Below are 19526 nucleotides of genomic sequence, written 5' to 3' on the forward strand. Positions count from 1 at the left end.
AATTGTTGAATGTGAAACTGATGATGTGCCCTGTAAACTTTCATTCAGACCACAATAAAAACCTTAAATTTAAAAAAAAGTAACTAGGGTACAAATTATCATTTCTGGTGCTCTGGGTGCAGAAACACTCTGATATGAATTACTTGTGTGAGCAGAGTGGGAGAAAGAACTCGGTTGGTAAACAGTAGACAAAGTCTCCTAAAAGGGAACAAAGTGCATAAAGAGCAGTTGGTGGTAAAGATTCAATGAAGGTAGTAGAACCATCCAAGCACAGGAAACATATGTGCAAATGTACAAACATGCCAAGAGAAAGAGGAAATGTGATACGATTTAGTACAGGCAAATTGATAATGAATGTCTGAGTTAGAGGAATATTATTCATGTGTGTATTCATTCATTCAAGAAATAAATATGTGTTTAGCAGTTTAGTAATAAAAAAAAAAAAAATACCATGGAGTGCAAGAAAAACAAAGTTGTGTTGGAGAAGTATAAGCGGAGTGCTCCTTAGAAGCCAGGATGATGATACTTTGTCTCTGCTGCTTTGTATATAGGACATTATGGAGAAAGACATTATGGTTGGTAAAGTGTAGGGTCAGTGAAAAAGAGGATGACCCCCAACGAGATGGATTGACATAGAGGCAGCAGCAGTAGGATCAAGCATAATAACGATTGTGATGATGATTTAGAACTGGACCGTGCTTCTGTGTCCTAGGGCTTCTATGAGTAGGAATCAAGGCACCTAACAACAGTGGTATGTGTTGGTGTGTATGTTTGCTTTGTAAGAAACTGCTAAGTTGTTCACAATGTGGCCTTACTATTTTGCATTCTCACTAGCCTTGTCTGAAAGTTCTAATTACTCCACAGCCTCATAAGCATTTGGGCTCCATAAAGCTTCTTTATAAAAATCAGGCAGACCATTTTTAAAGATGAGAAACTTGTGACTCAGGGGAGGAACTTGTGACTCAGGGAACTTGGGAGACTTGCTTGAATCCTGTGAGTTGTAGTGTTGGGACTGGGACCTAGATCTCTGTTACTCCACAGTGCATGATCTGGTGTTTTTTAAAAATGTTTTATTGTGAATTATGTTATAGTTTACATAGGAGAACATTAGCTTTACATTCATTCTGTCGTATATTGTTTCATTGCCATGGTTCCAATCCCCTCCATGCATCATCAGCCAACCAAAGGGTATACCTTGCAAGCCTGCCACTCAGTCATCAGCACACAGCCCCTCTCCATCTTTGGGTGTAAAGTCCCTAGCGGATGCCTCTTTCCACGTCATCTTCTCTGCTTCCATCTCTGTTGGAAGGATAGGGTTCTCTGGGTAGGGTTTTGCTCTCCGCTCTTCTCACTTGATGGTCCCAGGGACCTCTGCTCTTAGACTGCAAGTCAATCACTCCCCTCCTTTTGCTACAAAGCGTCAACCTTTACATTTCCAACCCTCACCATCAATCCTGATAACAATTATTCACTATTGTAACACAAGATACCTATCTACATCTCCTTTTATCAGCCCCGCCCAGATAGATTGGGTACTACTCTGTGGAGATTCTACCTTCCTCCATGCCTTCTGGTTCTAGGCTCCCTCTTGAAAGCTTATAAGCCAGTCACTTCTTGCCTTTGTAGCCCCCCATTTTGGGTAGCCAATGTCCAAATTGCCCATCCCTGTCTACTCTGTGTATGGATGGGGTGGGGATGATCCTTGCTGTAAAGATTTGTTCCTCTTTTGAGCTACTGTATCCATAGTTGTAGATCAAGTTCATCCAATTGTGTTAGATTATTCTTTTTTTCTTCTTCTTTCTTTTGTTTGAGCTCTGATCATACAGTCATTGAAGCCAGGTCAAGTGGGTATTATCTGCAAGTGTAGGTGTTCGTATCCAAATGCCCTCTCTTCTTATCAGCTGAAGACTTCACTCTCCACTCTAGTCCTCTGTGGCTGTGTCACTGACTCTGGGCCCAAGTGTCACCAGGTCTTACCACACTGCTAGCCAACCAGGTCTCCACCCGGTTTCACAGGAGTCTATTGAACGTTGTAGGGCTTAGCTCGCCGCTTCATTGCTTTATGATCTGTTTTATCTGATTTATTGAACGTCATTGTACATGTTCCCCTCTGATTATTTCTGTAGAATAAATTTCTAGACCTATGGTTGGCATAATTATAAATTATTTGAACTGCTCTCTGGAAAGATTTTTATATTTCCGCAAACAGTACTTCATACCATAACATTTGGTTACCAGCTGTTCCGTGGGAGAAAGATGAGGCTTTCTGCTCCGGTAAAGATTTACAGCCTCGGAAACCCTGTATAGGGTCGCTGTGAGTCGGAACCGACTCCAGGGCACATAACAACAACGACAACATTTTATCCTGTAATCTACCTGACCTTCTCACCCTCTAGATCTCTGTTTCTACATGTTTACCTTCTTGTATGTTGTAATTGTTTTGATCATAGACTGACCTTCCAGATTCTTTTAGTTTATTCTTAATAGTTTCGTTCTGTTCTTGACTTTGTCTTACGTTGATTTAGTTCGGGAAGGTGCTGCCACATATGTCAATCTCTGGTTGTTGTCTGTTCTTGTTGGTTCTCAGTCCACAGCCTGTAGCGCAGGCTTGGCTTTGGTAAAAATCTCTTAGCTTCTGTTTATCCTGAATACACTATCATATTTGATTGATAGCTTTGCTGGATAAAGGATTCTTGGCTGACAGTTTTTTTTCTTTCAGGGTTTTGTATATGTCTCCCCATTGTCTTCTTGCTTGCATGGTTTCTGCTGAGAGATCCGAGCTTAATCTGACTTGCTTGCCTTTCTATGTAACACTTTGGTTTTCCCAGTTGCTTTCAAGCGTGTCTCCTTACCTTTGATTTTGGAAAGCTTGATTATGATAGGTCTTCGTGATTTTCTTTTGGAGTCCATCCTTCCTGGGGTTCGTTGAGCTTTTTGAATGTTTATCTTTTCACTTTTCAGGATGTTAGAGAAATTTTCTTCCAGCAGTTCTTCAACTGTTTCCTCTGTGGACTTGTGTGATTCTTCTTGTTGTGGAATGCTGATAATTCCTAAGTTATTCCTCTTCATGTTGTCCAACATGAATCTTAGACCTTCTTCAGATTTCTTTATCCTGTTTTTGTTTGGTCTTCTATCTTAGTGATATTGAGAGATTTGTCTTCCAGCTCACTGGTTCTGCCTTCCATCTTTGCTATTCTATTCCTTTGCCTTTTCAGTGAATTATCTATTTCTGATATTCTATTATTGATCATTTGGACCTCTTTCTGTAGGTTTTGAACTGTTTCTAGTGCTGTATCTGTATTATTAGATTGTTCCTGTAGTGCTTTCCTAACTTTTTCCTTATTTTCCTGAACTGTATTGTATAGTGTTTTGAAACATTTTATAATCATTTTTCTGAATTCTTCTCAGGTGTTTCCAAGGCCTGCCCTTCTTCCAGAATGTCGTCCAGGTCTACATCTAGGTCATTTGTCTCAGACATTTTATCTTGTTTCTGGACATGTTGATGATAAGTTCATCTGCTTTTGCTTCTTGGACATGTTTAGTGTTTATCTGTGGCCTTAATACTTAACTGAGTATGTGTTTTGGTATTTTTTATGCTTTTTGATTGCTTCCAGGTAGATGTGATCTTCCCTTTTCACTCTTCGTATTGCTTAACTCAGTGTAATTTTCATAGATATTGTCTGCCTCCCCGGTATATAGTATTTGGTAATGGTTCTTGCTTGGATTTTGGTGTTTTATGGAGTGTGATTGTATCTTGACTGTATGGCAGCAGCTGCTGTCTCCTCTTGGGTAATACAGGGAGAGAAACAGTCCCCCAAAGGTAAAAGGGGCAGCATAAAACAGCAACAGCCAAAAAAACCCCAACAAAAAACACCAAAACAACAACAAAAAACTAGACTGGATACTGTAGTCTATAATTGCAGGAAAGGGAGAGGAGGGAGAGAAGAAAAAGAAAAAACTTGTAGCCTAATATGAGTATGACTTTAATGTCCTCTTTTAGCTTCTTTCCTTCAAACATGCTTGAGAGATTTTAATATGCCACTGTTGGTGTTGGTAGCGTAGTGGTTACGAATCGGGATGCGAACCTTAAGGTCAGCGGTTCGAAACTACCAGCCGCTCCGCGGGAGAAAGATGAGGCTTTCTACTCCCGTAAAGATTTACACCCTCGGAAACCCTGTACAGGGTCGCTATGGGTCGGACCCGACTCGATGGCACTTAACAACAACAACAACAACAACTGTTGGTGTTATGCAGTACCTTAGGATTTAATTTAATTTTCGGCCTGTTTTGTTTTTAAACTCTGTTTCCCTCTTCACGCCCCTTGTTCTGGACTTTTCCGCATTAAAAAAAAAAAAAAGTTCAAGGCTGGCTTTCGGGCTGAGAGTTGTGAGGGTGGGGCATGCCCCCTTGCTCTGGCACCCCCTCTAGTTACCAGAATGGAGGCATGCAAACCGTAGGGGGGGGGGGCTGGGGAGGGCAATGTACAGATACCAAGAAAATCAGAGCAAAGCAAAACTGTCAAAGTGTATTGTCCACCTTTGCTTAAGGTTCCCGAGGCATTTTTCCATGGTGTTTCTGCTCCCCCACTTGGTCTTGTCGTTTGGTCTCGCCCAAGTTGTTGGCTCTGGGCCACCGAGCGTAGCAGATTCAAAAGTACGTGATTTCTTACTTTTACTACAAGTTCCACAAGCTGTAAGCCTTCAGACTTTTTAAATATTCCTCCTTATGTGGTTCCTAGTTTTGAAGCTCTGCCCTGAATCTGCTTTGCCTGGTATTTTGTGGTATAGCTGGTGGTGAACCTCACTGTGTCTCCACCCTAGCTGCCATCAAGCCCCGCCTCTGTTTTTATCTCTCTTGGTGGCCTTTTGGGACCTTTGACTAGTTACTATTCAGATGCCAGAAATACCATTTTTCATTCACATCTCTTTAAAAGTTTTTATGTTTCCATTTTTTATTGACTGCCTTTCCCTAGTATGCTTAATCTATTTCTCTTAATGTCACTCAAAAGAATTGTGAACACTTGCTGAAAATATAGCACTTGAAAAGAGGACCTTTAAGAAGGGAGCAATACCCATGCAAGTTTTTTCTAAGATTTTGTAACCCTTTTCTTCTCTCTTTGGTGGTTTTAACTTGTTTCCACCCGTATTATTCCCTAATCACTGCCCTTTTCTGAAGTAGTCTTTCCCACCAAAGTGTAGTGATTGCATTGTGCAATCACTTTAATCAGCAATATTTCCTTTTTCTAAATTAGGAAAACAGTTATAAAGGTCAAGAAGATTATTAACAATGGAAATTAAGTGACTTTCAAATGTAGTCCTAACTCAGAGATAGTGGTATAGTTTCACTCTTAGTCAGTGCCTGATTTAATCAAGCCATCATTTTTTGTGTCAACTTATGTCATTATTTTTACGCAGCTAAAGAGATTGATCTCCTTACCTTGGTTCTTTTCTTTTCTTGCTATAAGAACAATTTTCACTCTTGAAAAACACCAAGTGGGCTTTTAGCTTTTGTGTTGAGATCTATATCTCAAAAGTAGCTTCTCTTCTTTTTGATATCTTACTAAAAGCTCTGGAATGATAACATTTATATTGAGTAATAAAGTGTGCTGGATGCATGATAGGTAATATGCTAGGATACAAAAGAAATATCTTTAAACCAACAGTTGGTAGCTGGTCATTCCCATCCCATTATCAATGATAACCCATGCAATTACAAGGGGCTTCAAAAAGTTTGTGGGAAATTAACATATCTTTTAATTCCGTTTTTCCATGAACTTTTTGAAGCCCCCTCATATAAAGAAGTCATTTGCAGTGGTTCAAAAATTAATCATGCATAAGAAAGGCGAAAATCTACTTTGTACAGCTTGAATATTAGCATTTTATTTAATCAGGCTGAAAGATCTACAGCTTTTGTTAAATAAACACTCTAGTACCTTCTTGCAGGGTGCTCCATGATTAATTTCTTCAGTCACCTAATATTTTCACTTAGAAAGTAGTCTACCTTTAACATATATACGAGTGTAAGTTAAAGTAATGCAGCAAAATCGTAGTAATGTTTATTAAGCAAAAATAACAAAATGTGAAGCGATTGCTTCTTTAACATATCCTCCATCTAGGTCTCCATTCTTCTGAAGATGGTATTTCCATCTCTCTAACCTTTTTCAGAGAATCCTCCACACTTTTGATTTACAGCATGTCAAATGAAATGTTCAAGTTCGGGAAACAAAAAGAAATCTGAAGAGGCAAGTTCAGGGCTGTAGGGTAGATTGGGAAATGTTTCCCAAAGAAATACTTGCTACCCACAAAGAATGAGCAGTTGCATTGTTGTGATAGGAAAATAATTCTCTTTGCAACTTTTCTGACCTTTTCTCATCAGTATATATAGGTTTCAGTTTTTTAAAATCTTACTCATATTAAGCCCCTTTATTATGATGATTGCCCTGTGTCCTTCAGAATATCTCTATCAAGATTGCCACTTTGGAACCCCAAAATAGTCACCATAACTTCTATGCTGATCTCACTGCCTTGGATTTAACTCACTTGGCAGATCCCTTTGGATGCTGCTGTTTGGGCTGGACATTCTTCCTTTTTTTTTTTAAGTCATCCTAGCGAGACTTGTTACTTGTTTTTAAGTGCCGTTGCGTCAGTTCTGACTCATAGCAGCCCTGCATAGGGTTTACAAGAACAGCTGTTGAGTTTGAACTGCTGACAATTTGGTTAGCAATCCTGTGCTTACTCTACAGCACCACACCAGGACTAAGACAAATATAATACTGAGAATCCTTGTCTGCAGCCATGCACTAATCACAGAGACATGCTAAACACACTTAGAATAAACCCGCACATCTGTGAACTGGAACCCTTTTAGCAATATTTTTTGGTTTACTCTCATAGTAGTGTAGTCTTTTAAAAAGACACACTAAAGGATTTCTGAATGGATTTTTTGAACTTTGCTTTAAAGGAACATATTCTTCAAATGTTGTTGTTGTTAAGTGCCGTCGAGTCAATTCCAACCCATAGTGACCCTATATAGAGTTTCCAAGGAGCAGCTGGTGAGCTTGAACCACCAACCTTGCAATTCAAACGACTTTGTAGCCTGGCGCATTAGCCCACAACACCACATATGTTATTTATGACACCTAAAGGGCCTGGGAATAATCTGTAATGTGATATTATAGTTCAGCGGAGTCTTTGATCTAAGAAAATACTTCCTCTGTATTAAAATTGAAAGAACCCGGGGACAGTCTGAATGATGGTATTAAGATTGATTTAATTATTTATTCATTCATTTAAATATAGTTATAAAGTACTGGGCTTACAGGACACAAATCTCTGCCTTCATGGCGCTGATATTCCAAAATAAGTGATACATCTGAGGGGGCTTTAAAAAGTTGATGGAAAAAAAATCCCATTATCTTTTAATTTCATTTTTTTGTGAACTTTTTGTAGCCCCCTCATATAGAATGTTTAGTAAGTGAATACTAAAGAGCACTAACAAAAAAGGGAGGAGGAATTTTGGAAACGATAAAGAGGGATACAGATATTTAGGTAGAGTTTTCAGGAACGGTATCACCAAGAAGGTACAATTTGACAAAACACATGAAAGAACCGAGAAAGCAGACCATGTGTATATCTGAGGAAAGCAGATATAAGTTGTTGGGATACATTTTGAGATATGACACATCCAAGAGGAATTATGAAAGAGGAGGTAGGTGATTACGTTTTATTGGTCTAGGTTTCTGGAGAAATGCCTGGGTTAGAGATCTAAATGTTAATGAATATTATCCAAAGCCATGAGATTGAGTGTGGTTACCTAGGGAGAGGTAGGTTGAGAAGAGTCTTAAGAACTGAGCCTTGGTATACTCAGAGATTTATACTTACTTCTGGGAGGCTAGGAGGAGCCTCCACCAAAGGACCTGCCAGAAAGTGAGGAGCAAGAAAAGAGTAGAGGGTATTTGTGGAACCAAAGGGAGAAGGTTTTTCAGAAGGAGGGAGTGTGACCACCTCTGTCACTGCTGAGTAGAGGAAATTCAGATGAGAAAAGACTGTGGGCTTTACCAGTGTGCAAGAGGAGAGGGTGTTTGGTGGTTCTGAATTAATGGTTTCAATGCAGTGATGGGGTGACATCTTGGTAGAGGTGGATTCAGGAGAGAATAGCACAGGAAGAAACAGGAGACACAGCAAATATATAGGTGACTTCTTAGAGAAGTTTTAGTATAAAGAGAAAATGAAAATTGGGCTGTCAACTTAGGTGAAGATTTTTTGTTTCAGCACGTTTGTATACTGATCATTCAGATGCAATAATAAGAAAGATTTTTTGATGGAAAAGGGAAAGTTTTGAAGTATTTGTCTTTAATAAGTAAGAAGGTAAAGCTTATGAAGTTGGAAAAGGGGATGGATTGTATGAGGAAACCAAAGCCAAACTCATGGCACCAGGTCAGTTCCAACTCATAGTGATCCTTGTGTAGGGTTTCTGAGGCTGCAAATACTTAGAAGAATAGAAAGCCTCATTTTTCTCCAATAGAGCAGATGGTAGGTTTGAACTGCTTATGTTGTGGTTAGCAGTCCAGTGCTTATCAGACAGTGCCACTGAGGCTCCTTAGCAGTATGAGGGAAGAAAACAAATATGAACTCCCTCTAGGGGAGTGGGAAGGGGACTACGGCCTATTCTGTGGATATTGAAATCACCATGAGGTGTGTTCTTGGAGAGAGTGACAGTGAGGCAGATATTGACATCTCTGCACAATTAAGAGGAGAGACATGGGAGCAGTGAATGCCAGAGTTAGTAGGAAATATAGTCTGATGTGACATTCAAAACTGGGTTTTCTGAAGTGGAAGTGAGGATGGAGGCTACCTTCCCCACCTCAAGGCCTTCCTTGAAGTGCTGTTTGAGAGGACAGTGTTTTCATGAGAAGGAGAAATTAGATTCGAGCACAGAAGTAAAAAAAGAATCAAGGTATAGAAGATACTGGTGGCTGAATTTGGAACACAGTGATGAATGGGTGGATGACTTGTGTAGCTTGTTTATTTCCAGTGGTACCTTTAGTAAAGTATGAGATCATTGTGACAGTGAATGTCTTAAGCTTAATCTCTATGCCAAACTAACTGCAGTTTGAATGTAGTAAAAAACTCCTACTTAATTCTGAGCACCTTACTTGTTCTTATATTTCTTAGCATTAAAGATGTTTAATGTGTCCTTTATTTTAACAGGTTGCAGTATTTTACAGAGCCAGTCCAAGGCACAAGATGAAAATTATTAAGGTGGGTGTCTAAGAATCAGGTTGTGCATCTCTACATATAGAATGCCTCTTCGTATCTATTATTGCTAGAAGTATTGATAAAACATTAAAGTTATAAATAGTTTGATGTAAAGCAGATACTTTTATTAAAACTTAAAATTGAAACACTAATAGAAAATTTAGTTGGCATAGGAATTTGTGTTTTGTTTTGTTTTTAATAAATACTTCGATGGAATATCTGTAAATGGAACCTTCTTTTAAAAAAGATTGAGCAGTATAGAAGTAGAATTTGAACACTATAGGATTCTGGCAAGGATCCATAGCCAGGTCATCTTAGTGAACAGCAGTAAGTTAGACACTGAATAAACACAGCAAGAAAACATTACTATTAGAAAGTAAACAATATCTAAAAGGATATGGTTATTTATAATCGCCAAATACATACAAAGCAATTGATAGCTTGCATTAATGAAACACTTTTAAGTTATGAATCAAAATAGCCTATGATTTTAGGCTATTTGGCACCATTGTTTTTTTTAGCTGAATAATTCTTTGTTGTAGGGGGTTGTCTTTTTCATTGGTGGATGTTTAGTAGCATCCCTGGTCCTTACCCAATGGACACCAGCGTTAGCATATTCCCCCAATGAAGACAAATATTTGTCTGCAGTCAGTACCAAATGTTCCCTGGAGAGAGACCAGAATATGACTGTGGATCATATTTTAGACCTAGAGTGCTCATAGATGTAGATACTGAAAGCAACTTTTTACAGCCTTTATCTTATGAAGACCTCTGCATATTAAGTTTATTGTAAAATTGGTGGTCTGTATTAATTATCATCTTAATTATGTACAAAATTGGCAGAGGATATGTTTATTCTTTTGTCTGGAAGCAACATTTGTATCAGAATCCGTGTCCCACTTCCTATTTCAGTCACTACAGAAGAATGGAGCAGTTGTAGCTATGACAGGAGATGGAGTCAATGATGCAGTTGCTCTGAAGTCTGCAGACATTGGAATTGCAATGGGCCAGAGTGGCACAGATGTTTGTAAAGAGGCAGCAGACATGATCCTGGTGGATGATGATTTCCAAACCATAATGTAAGTTTTATTTCAGTGAGTCTTCCCCTGCCCTTCCCATTCCTCATCCCCAGGCAATTCAATTAAGAAAGAATTAACAATATTTAAACATTGTGTAAACTAAACTATTTTGCTGTGTTAATGAAGTCTTATTTTATAACCTAACATACAGTTCTGGAGAATATTATTTACATGAAGAGGTCATCATATTTATTGAGTACCAGTTACATGTCATGGTTTACTGGGCACTCTGGTAGCGAGGTGGTTACGAATTAGGCTGTGAACTGCAAGGTCAGCAGTTTGTAACTACCAGCTGTTCCGTGGGAGAAAGATGAGGCTTTCTGCTCCTGTAAAGATTTATATCCTTGAAAACCCTGTACGGGGTCCCTATGAGTCGGAACCAACTCCACAGCACGTAACCAACCAACCAAGTACAGCAGTAGGAGTCCTGGTGTGGCACTATAAACACTGGATCCATTAGGTTGGTTTGAATTGCAAGGTTGACTGTTGAAACTCACCAGCTGCTTCTCTAAAACTCTATACAGGGTTGCTGAGTCAGAACTGATTCAACAGCACTTAACAAGTACAGCAGTATTTATTAAGCCTTTGTTCTAGCTGTCTCAGATATGCTTGTGAATGGCTTCACAAGTATTAGAAATTAGTTAGGTATACACATGTTTGTTTTCTTAAGTTAATAATTCACCCTGTTGCCCTGGTTTCATGATAATTACTTATTAAATTTGAATTTCTTAGGACTAATACCTGTTTTTAGGAGCTCTGGTAGCGTAGTGGTTACGAATCGGGCTGCAAACCTTAAGGTCAGCGGTTCGAAACTACCAGCTGCTCCGCGGGAGAAAGATGAGGCTTTCTACTCCCGTAAAGATTTACACCCTCGGAAACCCTGTACAGGGTCGCTATGGGTCGGAACCGACTCGACGGCACTTAACAACAACAACAATACCTGTTTTGGAGTCATGGTCTGGTACTGTGGATTAAGGCGCTAGACTGCAGAGTAGGGTTGAACCACAAGATCAGGGGTTCAAGCTCATCAGCCACTCCTTGAAAAACCCTATACAGGGTTGCTATGGAACAGAACCAACTTGATGGCACTTAGTAACAATGTCTGTTTCATCCTGTTTCTAATGGATTGAAGTCTCCTGTGTAATGTCTGGTGGGGTCAGTTGTACAGTGTCTCCATCTGGCGTTTTCGATGATCACCTGTTGCATGACCTGAGTCTTACTCAGTTTCATGCTACTCATTCCCAGACTGCTTTACTCTTTTCATTGTGACCTATAGTACAGGACTTTCCAGCACTTGACAAGCTCTTGAAGGATGTAACCCTTTCTCTTTCAATTTTTAAAATTATATCCAAATCTTAGAAGTAAGGGAAAGTTGTCTAATAGACACATTTTCCTAGATGTAACCAAGTGTGTGAGCATTTCCATGAATCTATAAACCATATTCTTTACTTAATTTCTCTGTATATTTAATTGTGTACAGCAGGAGGAACAGCAGATTTAAATTTCATAGTTCTTAATTATTTAATTTGTCGTTGAATTTGTGATGCAACATTAGTTTTATTCCTCGCTATGCATCTTGTACCTTTAGGGAAAATGAAACTAGTGGGATAAAGGTCATTATTTTAATAATATAAATCAGGTCTTTTTATAGAAAGACAATATATGATTTTAATGTTAAGGTACCTTTAAGAATAAAAAATTTAATATTATGTATTGAAATTAGTTCTAATAGTGCTTAGAGGCTTGACTTTAATTCCTTACTAAAATAAATGTTCTGTGTATTTTTTCTAATTTTAATTATATAGGTAGAAAAAATTATGTTCTTTAGTGATACCTGTGTTGTTAGTTTATTTTCAAAATTGGCACCATAGTGTTGTACTGTAGGTTTGTCTTTGATATTTTTCACTACAGGTTTTTTTTTCCTTCCAGGTCAGCAATTGAAGAGGGTAAAGGGATTTATAACAACATTAAAAACTTTGTTAGATTCCAACTAAGCACGTAAGTCTGCAAGAATTTTGTCATGATGGGTCTTCTAGAGAAATTATGTATAAAGTATAATTAAAGCAGAGTTCTTAGAAGCTTTGGGGCTCTGAGTTGTTCACAGTAAGTTTTTCAAAATGAAAATTGTGTTATGAAGTTTTAAATGACATGGGAAATAGATTTTAACTGAAATTCATGTCTATGGCCATGTCAACCTTTGTGATGATTGAACAAGTCATGCAAAAACTAAGGGAAGGTAGACAAAATTCAGTGTTTCCTTTTGGCAAAAGTAAAAGTACCTTTTTGCGTTCCAAAAATATTTAAATTGTTAATGTAGCAATAGCTATTTGACCTCAATTTTAAAAACATTTCTGTATATGCTGTTGTCTGTGTGGATTGCAAGGGTTAATTCTTAGCTGTTAAATGATCATATGAATGAAACATAAGTTAAGGGCCAAAAATGTGATATCATCTCATGAGGAGTAATTGATTTTGCTGACAAGTGTTTAAATGACTTTTTCTCCACAGGAGTATAGCAGCATTAACTTTAATCTCATTGGCTACATTAATGAACTTTCCTAATCCTCTCAATGCTATGCAGATATTGTGGATCAATATTATCATGGATGGACCTCCTGCTCAGAGGTAAGAGTTGTTTGTTTGTTTTTCATGCGTGAACTAGAAAGACAAGAAAGGTGTAATATTCTGATAATTAAGTTGTAAAGCTTCATTAATGACTAGCGTCAGAAAACTTTGTAGCAGCAGACTTGTTTTGAATTGTGTGATGTGTGGACATCATTTATTCATTTTGAGTGCTCATTCATTTAATATGGATCTAACCTTAACTGTGTTAGGCTGAGAACAGTTGAGGGACTAGGCACAGTACAGTCACTGCCCTCAGAAAGAAAGAAATCTCTGAGCTTCAGTGTTACTACTTAGATTCCGTTGTTAATTTTAGACAAGTATTGGAGTAGCAAAGGCCTAATATTTATCTTTTATAATAACAAGGGCATATATAGTGCTTGCAGCCCTGGGTATTGCTGTAGGATAAGCACTTGACCACAAGGTCTGTTTGAACTGCAAGATTGGTAGTTGAAACTCAGCATCCATTCCTTGGAAACCCTTTATAGTGTTGCTATGGTATGGAACTGACTCGAAGGCATTTAACAACAGCACTATGATACTTTCCAGCCTCAAAGGGGTTATTTGAGTGATCTATGTCCTTGGCCCTTGCAACAAATCACCCTAGTCAAGAGCTCCTCACCTAAGAGCTTTCAAAACACAGTTGGTAGGTCATATATTTCAGGTCAAATGTGAAACAAGTAAACTTATGTGAAAATGGGCTTTTAAAAAAAAATTTGACTAGCAGTTCCCTAGAAAATTGCCAAATAATTAGGGTAAAATAAGAGAAATACGGTGATTAAAATCAGTGATGTTTTTTTTTCTAGTAATCACAGCTAAAAATTACTGACTCAGCATTTTATTTCCATAAGAAAGTATTTAGTTTACTGAAAAATTGGGATCGACAAAGTTGTACATGTAGCAAATCTAGACTTTAAAACTGTAATTTACTTTTCTGTTTACATTTAATTTTAGCCTCGGAGTGGAGCCAGTGGATAAAGATGTCATTCGCAAACCTCCACGCAACTGGAAGGACAGCATTTTGACCAAAAATTTGATACTTAAAATACTTGTTTCATCAATAATAATTGTTTGCGGTACTCTTTTTGTCTTCTGGCGGGAGGTACAGTTGCTGCTGAATAAACTACTTTATTAACAAGTATTCTGTATGATACGATTTTTAAAGTTGTTTGGTGTCTTACACTTAAGGTTAGGAGAGTGCTTGGAGAAATAATAGTAAAAATATTTTATAATAATTTGACCTTAATTTGTATGGATTGATAGAATTCTTGATTTACTTTTTAGAATAATTTAAATATACAGAAAGTATCAAAGTAGAAATTGAAATTTGGGAGAAGTTAGGAAGTCTGCGGGAGTTTTTAATATGATTATTGTCATTTTTAAAAAGTTGTTTTAATATCTAATATATAATTCTGGTGTGGCACTGTAAGATAAGTACTGGACTGCTAACCACAAGGTCAGCGGTTCAAACCTACACCCGCTCCTTTGAAACCCTATACAGGGTCGCTATGAGTCATAATTGACTCAACAGCACTGAATAACAACAATATAGTTCAAACTGCCGCTGTTAAGTTTTTTACTGTTTATTTCTAACTTATTTACATGGCATATAGGAAATTTGGGAAGCTTTCACGTTTCATATCTTACAGTAAAGTGATTCCATCCTATTGGAAAGAAAATAATTAATCTTTTCAAAGCATGCAGTATTTGTTCATTCATTTCAACCTCTAAATGTATCTATTTTTGCCCTTGACAGCTTCGAGACAATGTAATAACACCTCGAGACACAACGATGACGTTCACATGCTTTGTGTTTTTTGACATGTTCAATGCGTTAAGTTCCAGGTCCCAGGTATGTTTAGGTGATCAACTTAATTGGGTAGAGCACTCTACTAATGATTAGTCAGCCAGGATTATTGGTTTTTAGTCTTGCTCAGCATTGATTGCAGCCAGTCTTCCCACAAACGTACTTTTGGTCAAAATGAAGATGGGAAAATAAGCCTTTTCTTTGACCAGGAGATCAAAGTCCATCACAGCTGCTGTCACCTGGTCTTTTATCTTTTTGTCCTTTTGTTAGCTCTGTACTGAGTGCACAAGACTGCCTGCATGGATTTTGTTAAAATAATATTACACTCATTTTAGAAGAAGTATTATTAGAGAGAGTCCTGGTGTGGGTACTGTAGGATAAACACTGGATTGCTAGCCAAAAGGTTGCAGGTTCAAACCTACCAGTCACTCCTTGAAAACCCTATATTCATGGGGTCGCTATACATTGGAACAGCATCGATGGCACTTAACATTGTTAGATGGATAAGAATAATGTTGTGCATATTGATAGTTTTCCATAACTTTTCTCACGTGTCAAAGCTTTTGGCATTTTAAATTTGCCTTCCTTTCCATGGTGTAGCTGAAGGTCTGACTGTCTCTTCTTGAATGAAGTATTGTGATAGAAACTAATGGTGCTTCTTCAGAGCATATACACAGGGGCTTCAAAGAGTTTGTGGAAAACGAATGAAAAGATAATAGAAAATTTCCATGAAATTTTATAAGCGGCCTCATTATCCTTAAAAACTAAATTTCATTTGAGACTTTATCATTCATTTCAATTTAAACAGCAAAATCAAACACATTGCTTCATATTGATTCATATTGAATAGCATGTTGGACAAAGCAGAAGTGATCCATATAGTTTCTGAAGGCTGTAAGTCTTTATGGCAACAGACCTCCATACCTTTCTCCCTCTGAGTGACTGGTGGGTTCATTCCACTGACACTAAAATTACTAGCAGTACAATGCTTAACCCATGGCACCACCAAATCTCATCTACAATTTAAAATAAGTTTCTCTTTATTTGGTGAGAAGGGTTTCTCATTTTACACATAGTGGTATTGTTTCAAGCTTATTAAAAATTGTGGCAGTGACTGTAATAATAAAGTTGCTTCTGTGACCAAAAAGTAATGACTTCTTCCCTCTGTGTTCAGACCAAGTCTGTGTTTGAGATTGGACTCTGCAGTAATAAAATGTTTTGCTATGCGGTTCTTGGATCCATCATGGGACAGTTACTAGTTATTTACTTTCCTCCACTTCAGAAAGTTTTTCAGACCGAGAGCCTAAGCATACTGGGTAAGTAACATGTTATTTTTGTAATTTACATATTTTAGATGAATTGTCATGTTTTATTTTTAACAGTGAATTATAAAAATGACAGACTTGATTTGATTTGAGAGAAGAGTGTACTCTGTTTCTTCATATGTGAAAGCTAAGGGACACTAACTTTGTTGTTGATTGTAGTGAAGTCGACTCTGACTCATGGTGATCTGAGGCATCTTTGGGTGGGCTGAAATTGTAACTTTTTGGCTATAGTCAAGTGCTTAACCATTTGCCCCAACCAGGGACTACTTCAGAGTTTTTAATTTTTTAAAGGTTTGTTTATGGATTATCATTTGCTCAGAAATCATACTAGTGATTTTGAGTACTTCAGAAATCAAGAATTATTGTAGAGTAATTGTGGCACTGTAGGATAAGCACTAGACCATAAAGTTGGTTTGAATCCCAAGGTCGATGGTTCAAGCTCAGCAGCCGCTTCTTGGAAACACTATATAGGGTTGCTATGCATCAGAAACGACTCGATGACATCTAACAACAACTATTGTAGTTTATATACATTCAGTACTGTATGGAGAGAAAATGATAGATTTATGCACACTAAAAACATGTTGTTTTTTTTTAATTTCAGTTTTTGATAAGCTAATATTTTGCTCTTCTTTGCTAGTTGTTGTTGTTGTTAAAGTGCCGTCAAGTCGGTTCCGACCCATAGCGACCCTGTACAGGATTTCCGAGGGTGTAAATCTTTACGGGAGTAGAAAGCCTCATCTTTCTCCCGCGGAGCAGCTGGTAGTTTCGAACCACTGACCTTAAGGTTCACAGCCCGATTAGCACATTTTAATTTTTATGAAATGAAAATTTGATTTTATAAAACCAAAAAGTTGCAGTATGATTCTATGGGAATTAGACATTATTATCCACATTCAATGCATTAAATCTGTTGTTGTTGTTGTTGTTGTTAGGTGCCGTGGAGTCGGTTCTGACTCATCGTGACCTTGTACAGGGTTTCCGAGGCTGTAAAGCTTTACTGGAGCAGAAAGCCTCATCTGTCTCCCGCATAACTGCTGGTAGTTTCGAACTGCTGACCGTGAGATTAGCAGCCCAATTCATAACCACCATGCTACTAGAGCTCCTTATTAAATCTATTAGGATATGGTATATTGCAAAATTAATCTTCATGTGCAAGTGTGAGGAACAGTGTATTTCATGCTCTCATTGAGTCTTGAGGTTTTAAGTTTACTGATACATTTATGAAAATGAGTCATGCATCCCCACTGTATTTTTTGTTATGTTAAAATATACCTTGAAGTTTATCTTGTTTTAATTTCATATTTCAACTCCGTATTCATATTCCTTCCTCTTTAAAAAGATGTTTTAAGGAAACAACTGCAGTCTTTAAAGCAGTAAATAAAAAGTGAGATAGTATGGATATTACTGTAAAAACAGTCTTTAAAAGATTAGTTCCTGTAGACTTTGAAATTCAATATGTAGGTGTAAATTTGTAAGTCATCTTTCAAGGTGTTTTCAGTCATCTTTCAAAGTGTTTTACTTAAGTTCTTTTTATAGGAAATTCTTCTTGCTTGTTTTACTGTTAAAGGCTAACCATTTGAGGAATCCTGGTGTAGTGCTATAGAATAAGCACTGGACTGCTAACCCTAAGGACTGCTAACCCTACAAATCCTCCAACTGCTCCTTGGAAACCCTGTGTTGTTGTTATTAAGTGCTGTCAAGTCGGTCCAGACCCTTAGCAACCCTGTCTAGGATTTCCAAGGAGCAGCTGGTAAGCTTGAAACGTAGACTTTGCAGTCTAGCACATTGGCCCACAGCACCGTACCAGGACTCTGGAAAACTCTATAGAGAGTTTCTGAGTCAAAACTGACTCAACAGTACTTAACGACCACAACATCTCAGGTTAGCCCAGGGCTCTGGGAAAGTGGTCAGAAGATAGAGGATCTTGTTCTGGCTGCTGCCTTTGGATCAAAGACCTGTAATAACTTGGAGCCTTATTTTTTCCATTTTTAAATTGAGGATGATTGTGTTTTAAACATGGAATGGTTGTGAAACAATGCATTTAAGAGCTGTAGGAAAATCTAAGCTATTGATCTTTGCCTTTTCGTTGTAGAGAATTCTTTTTCTTTTACAGATTTGCTGTTTCTTTTGGGCCTCACTTCGTCGGTGTGCATAGTGGCAGAAATTATAAAGAAGGTCGAAAGAAGCAGGGAAAAGATCCAGAAGCATGTTAGTTCAACATCATCATCTTTTCTTGAAGTATGATGCATATTGCATTCTTTTATTTGCAAACTGGGAATTGCAGTGTAAGGATCACTTGGAAAGAAGGGAAAGGATAAATGAAGATTCAAGAACTTTTTAACTTTTCACTGACTAAAAATGAGCATTAATGTTCAAGAATTGATTTGAGACATTAACCTGCTGACAGACCTAAGCAAAATTATGCAACTTTGATAACATAACTCTTCATTTAAATTGGCTTTTGCGATTGAGTGGAACTTTATAAAGCATATGAGCAATTATTTAATTAAAAAAAAAAAGTGATGCCTGAACCACCTTCTGCACTTAAAAGAGGTCTACAGTATAAATACATTATCTATCTTAGATAGATAAAAATTTTTTTTAATTTTTAAATATTGTATTATTTATGGTGGTGGGGCTTTCTTACTAATAAAAAAAAATAATAAATTTTATCATTTCAAAGGCCTTCTGTTTGGTTTAAATGTTGAGTCCCAGGAGTGCCGTATTTCAGCTACTGTATTTTCTTTTTTCTGTAATGTAAGCAGATCCAATATCTTGTGCTACCATTTTTGTATCTCACGTTTTTTGCACAGGATGTGACCACTGTCAGATCACTGTTCTTTTCTTTCTTTTTGTGATTGAAAAGCCTATACTACAATTTGAAGTAAATGTTTGCTTTTCTTAGTAAGTGTAAATGGTTGTTTTTCTTTTTTAGGTACCAGTCTTTGTTCAATCAGAATTAATACAGTCCTTTCAAGTGGCATTCTAATTATGGCTGTTGTTGTTGTTAAGTGCCATCGAGTTGATTCCAACCTATAATGACCCTCTTTAGGGTTTCCAAGGAGCAGCTAGTGAACTTGAACTGTCAATCTTGCAAAATAACTTTGCAGTCCTGCACACTAACCCACAGTGCCACACCAGGACTCCCTAGTTATGGTGTTAGTGTTGTTGCTTAGTGTCACTGAGTCAGCTCCTACCCATAGCGACCCTATATAGGGTTTCCAAGGAGCAGCTAGTGAGTTTGAACCGCCAACCTTGCATTTCAAACATCTGTGCAATCTGGTGCATTAACCCACAGTGCCACACCAGGACTCCTAGTTATGTTTGTTGTTGTTGTTAAGTGCTGTCAAGTCAATTCCTACCCATAGTGAATTCTGTATAGGGTTTCCAAGGAGCAGGTGGTGAGCTTGAAATGCCGAGCTTGCAGTTCAAA

The 19526-nt window shown here is 37.7% G+C and overlaps 1 protein-coding gene across 2 annotated transcripts in view; it reads left to right on the forward strand.

Moving 5' to 3' along the window:
• The window catches only part of ATP2C1 (ATPase, Ca++ transporting, type 2C, member 1), a 192324-nt gene extending 173243 nt beyond the window's left edge, over positions 1-19081 (forward strand). For both annotated transcript variants that reach the window (XM_006840020.1, XM_006840021.1), the window contains exons 20-27: positions 9210-9260; positions 10170-10336; positions 12266-12334; positions 12845-12961; positions 13913-14060; positions 14715-14810; positions 15940-16081; positions 18207-19081. In XM_006840020.1, coding sequence (XP_006840083.1) covers positions 9210-9260; positions 10170-10336; positions 12266-12334; positions 12845-12961; positions 13913-14060; positions 14715-14810; positions 15940-16081; positions 18207-18337 — 921 coding nt within the window. In that variant the 3' untranslated portion in view covers positions 18338-19081. The remainder of the gene's footprint in view (positions 1-9209; positions 9261-10169; positions 10337-12265; positions 12335-12844; positions 12962-13912; positions 14061-14714; positions 14811-15939; positions 16082-18206) is intronic.
• The last annotated feature ends 445 nt before the right edge of the window (positions 19082-19526 follow it).

The sequence above is a fragment of the Chrysochloris asiatica genome, unplaced genomic scaffold (genome assembly GCF_000296735.1).
Source record: "Chrysochloris asiatica unplaced genomic scaffold, ChrAsi1.0 scaffold00028, whole genome shotgun sequence".
NCBI classification, from domain to species: Eukaryota; Metazoa; Chordata; class Mammalia; order Afrosoricida; family Chrysochloridae; genus Chrysochloris; species Chrysochloris asiatica.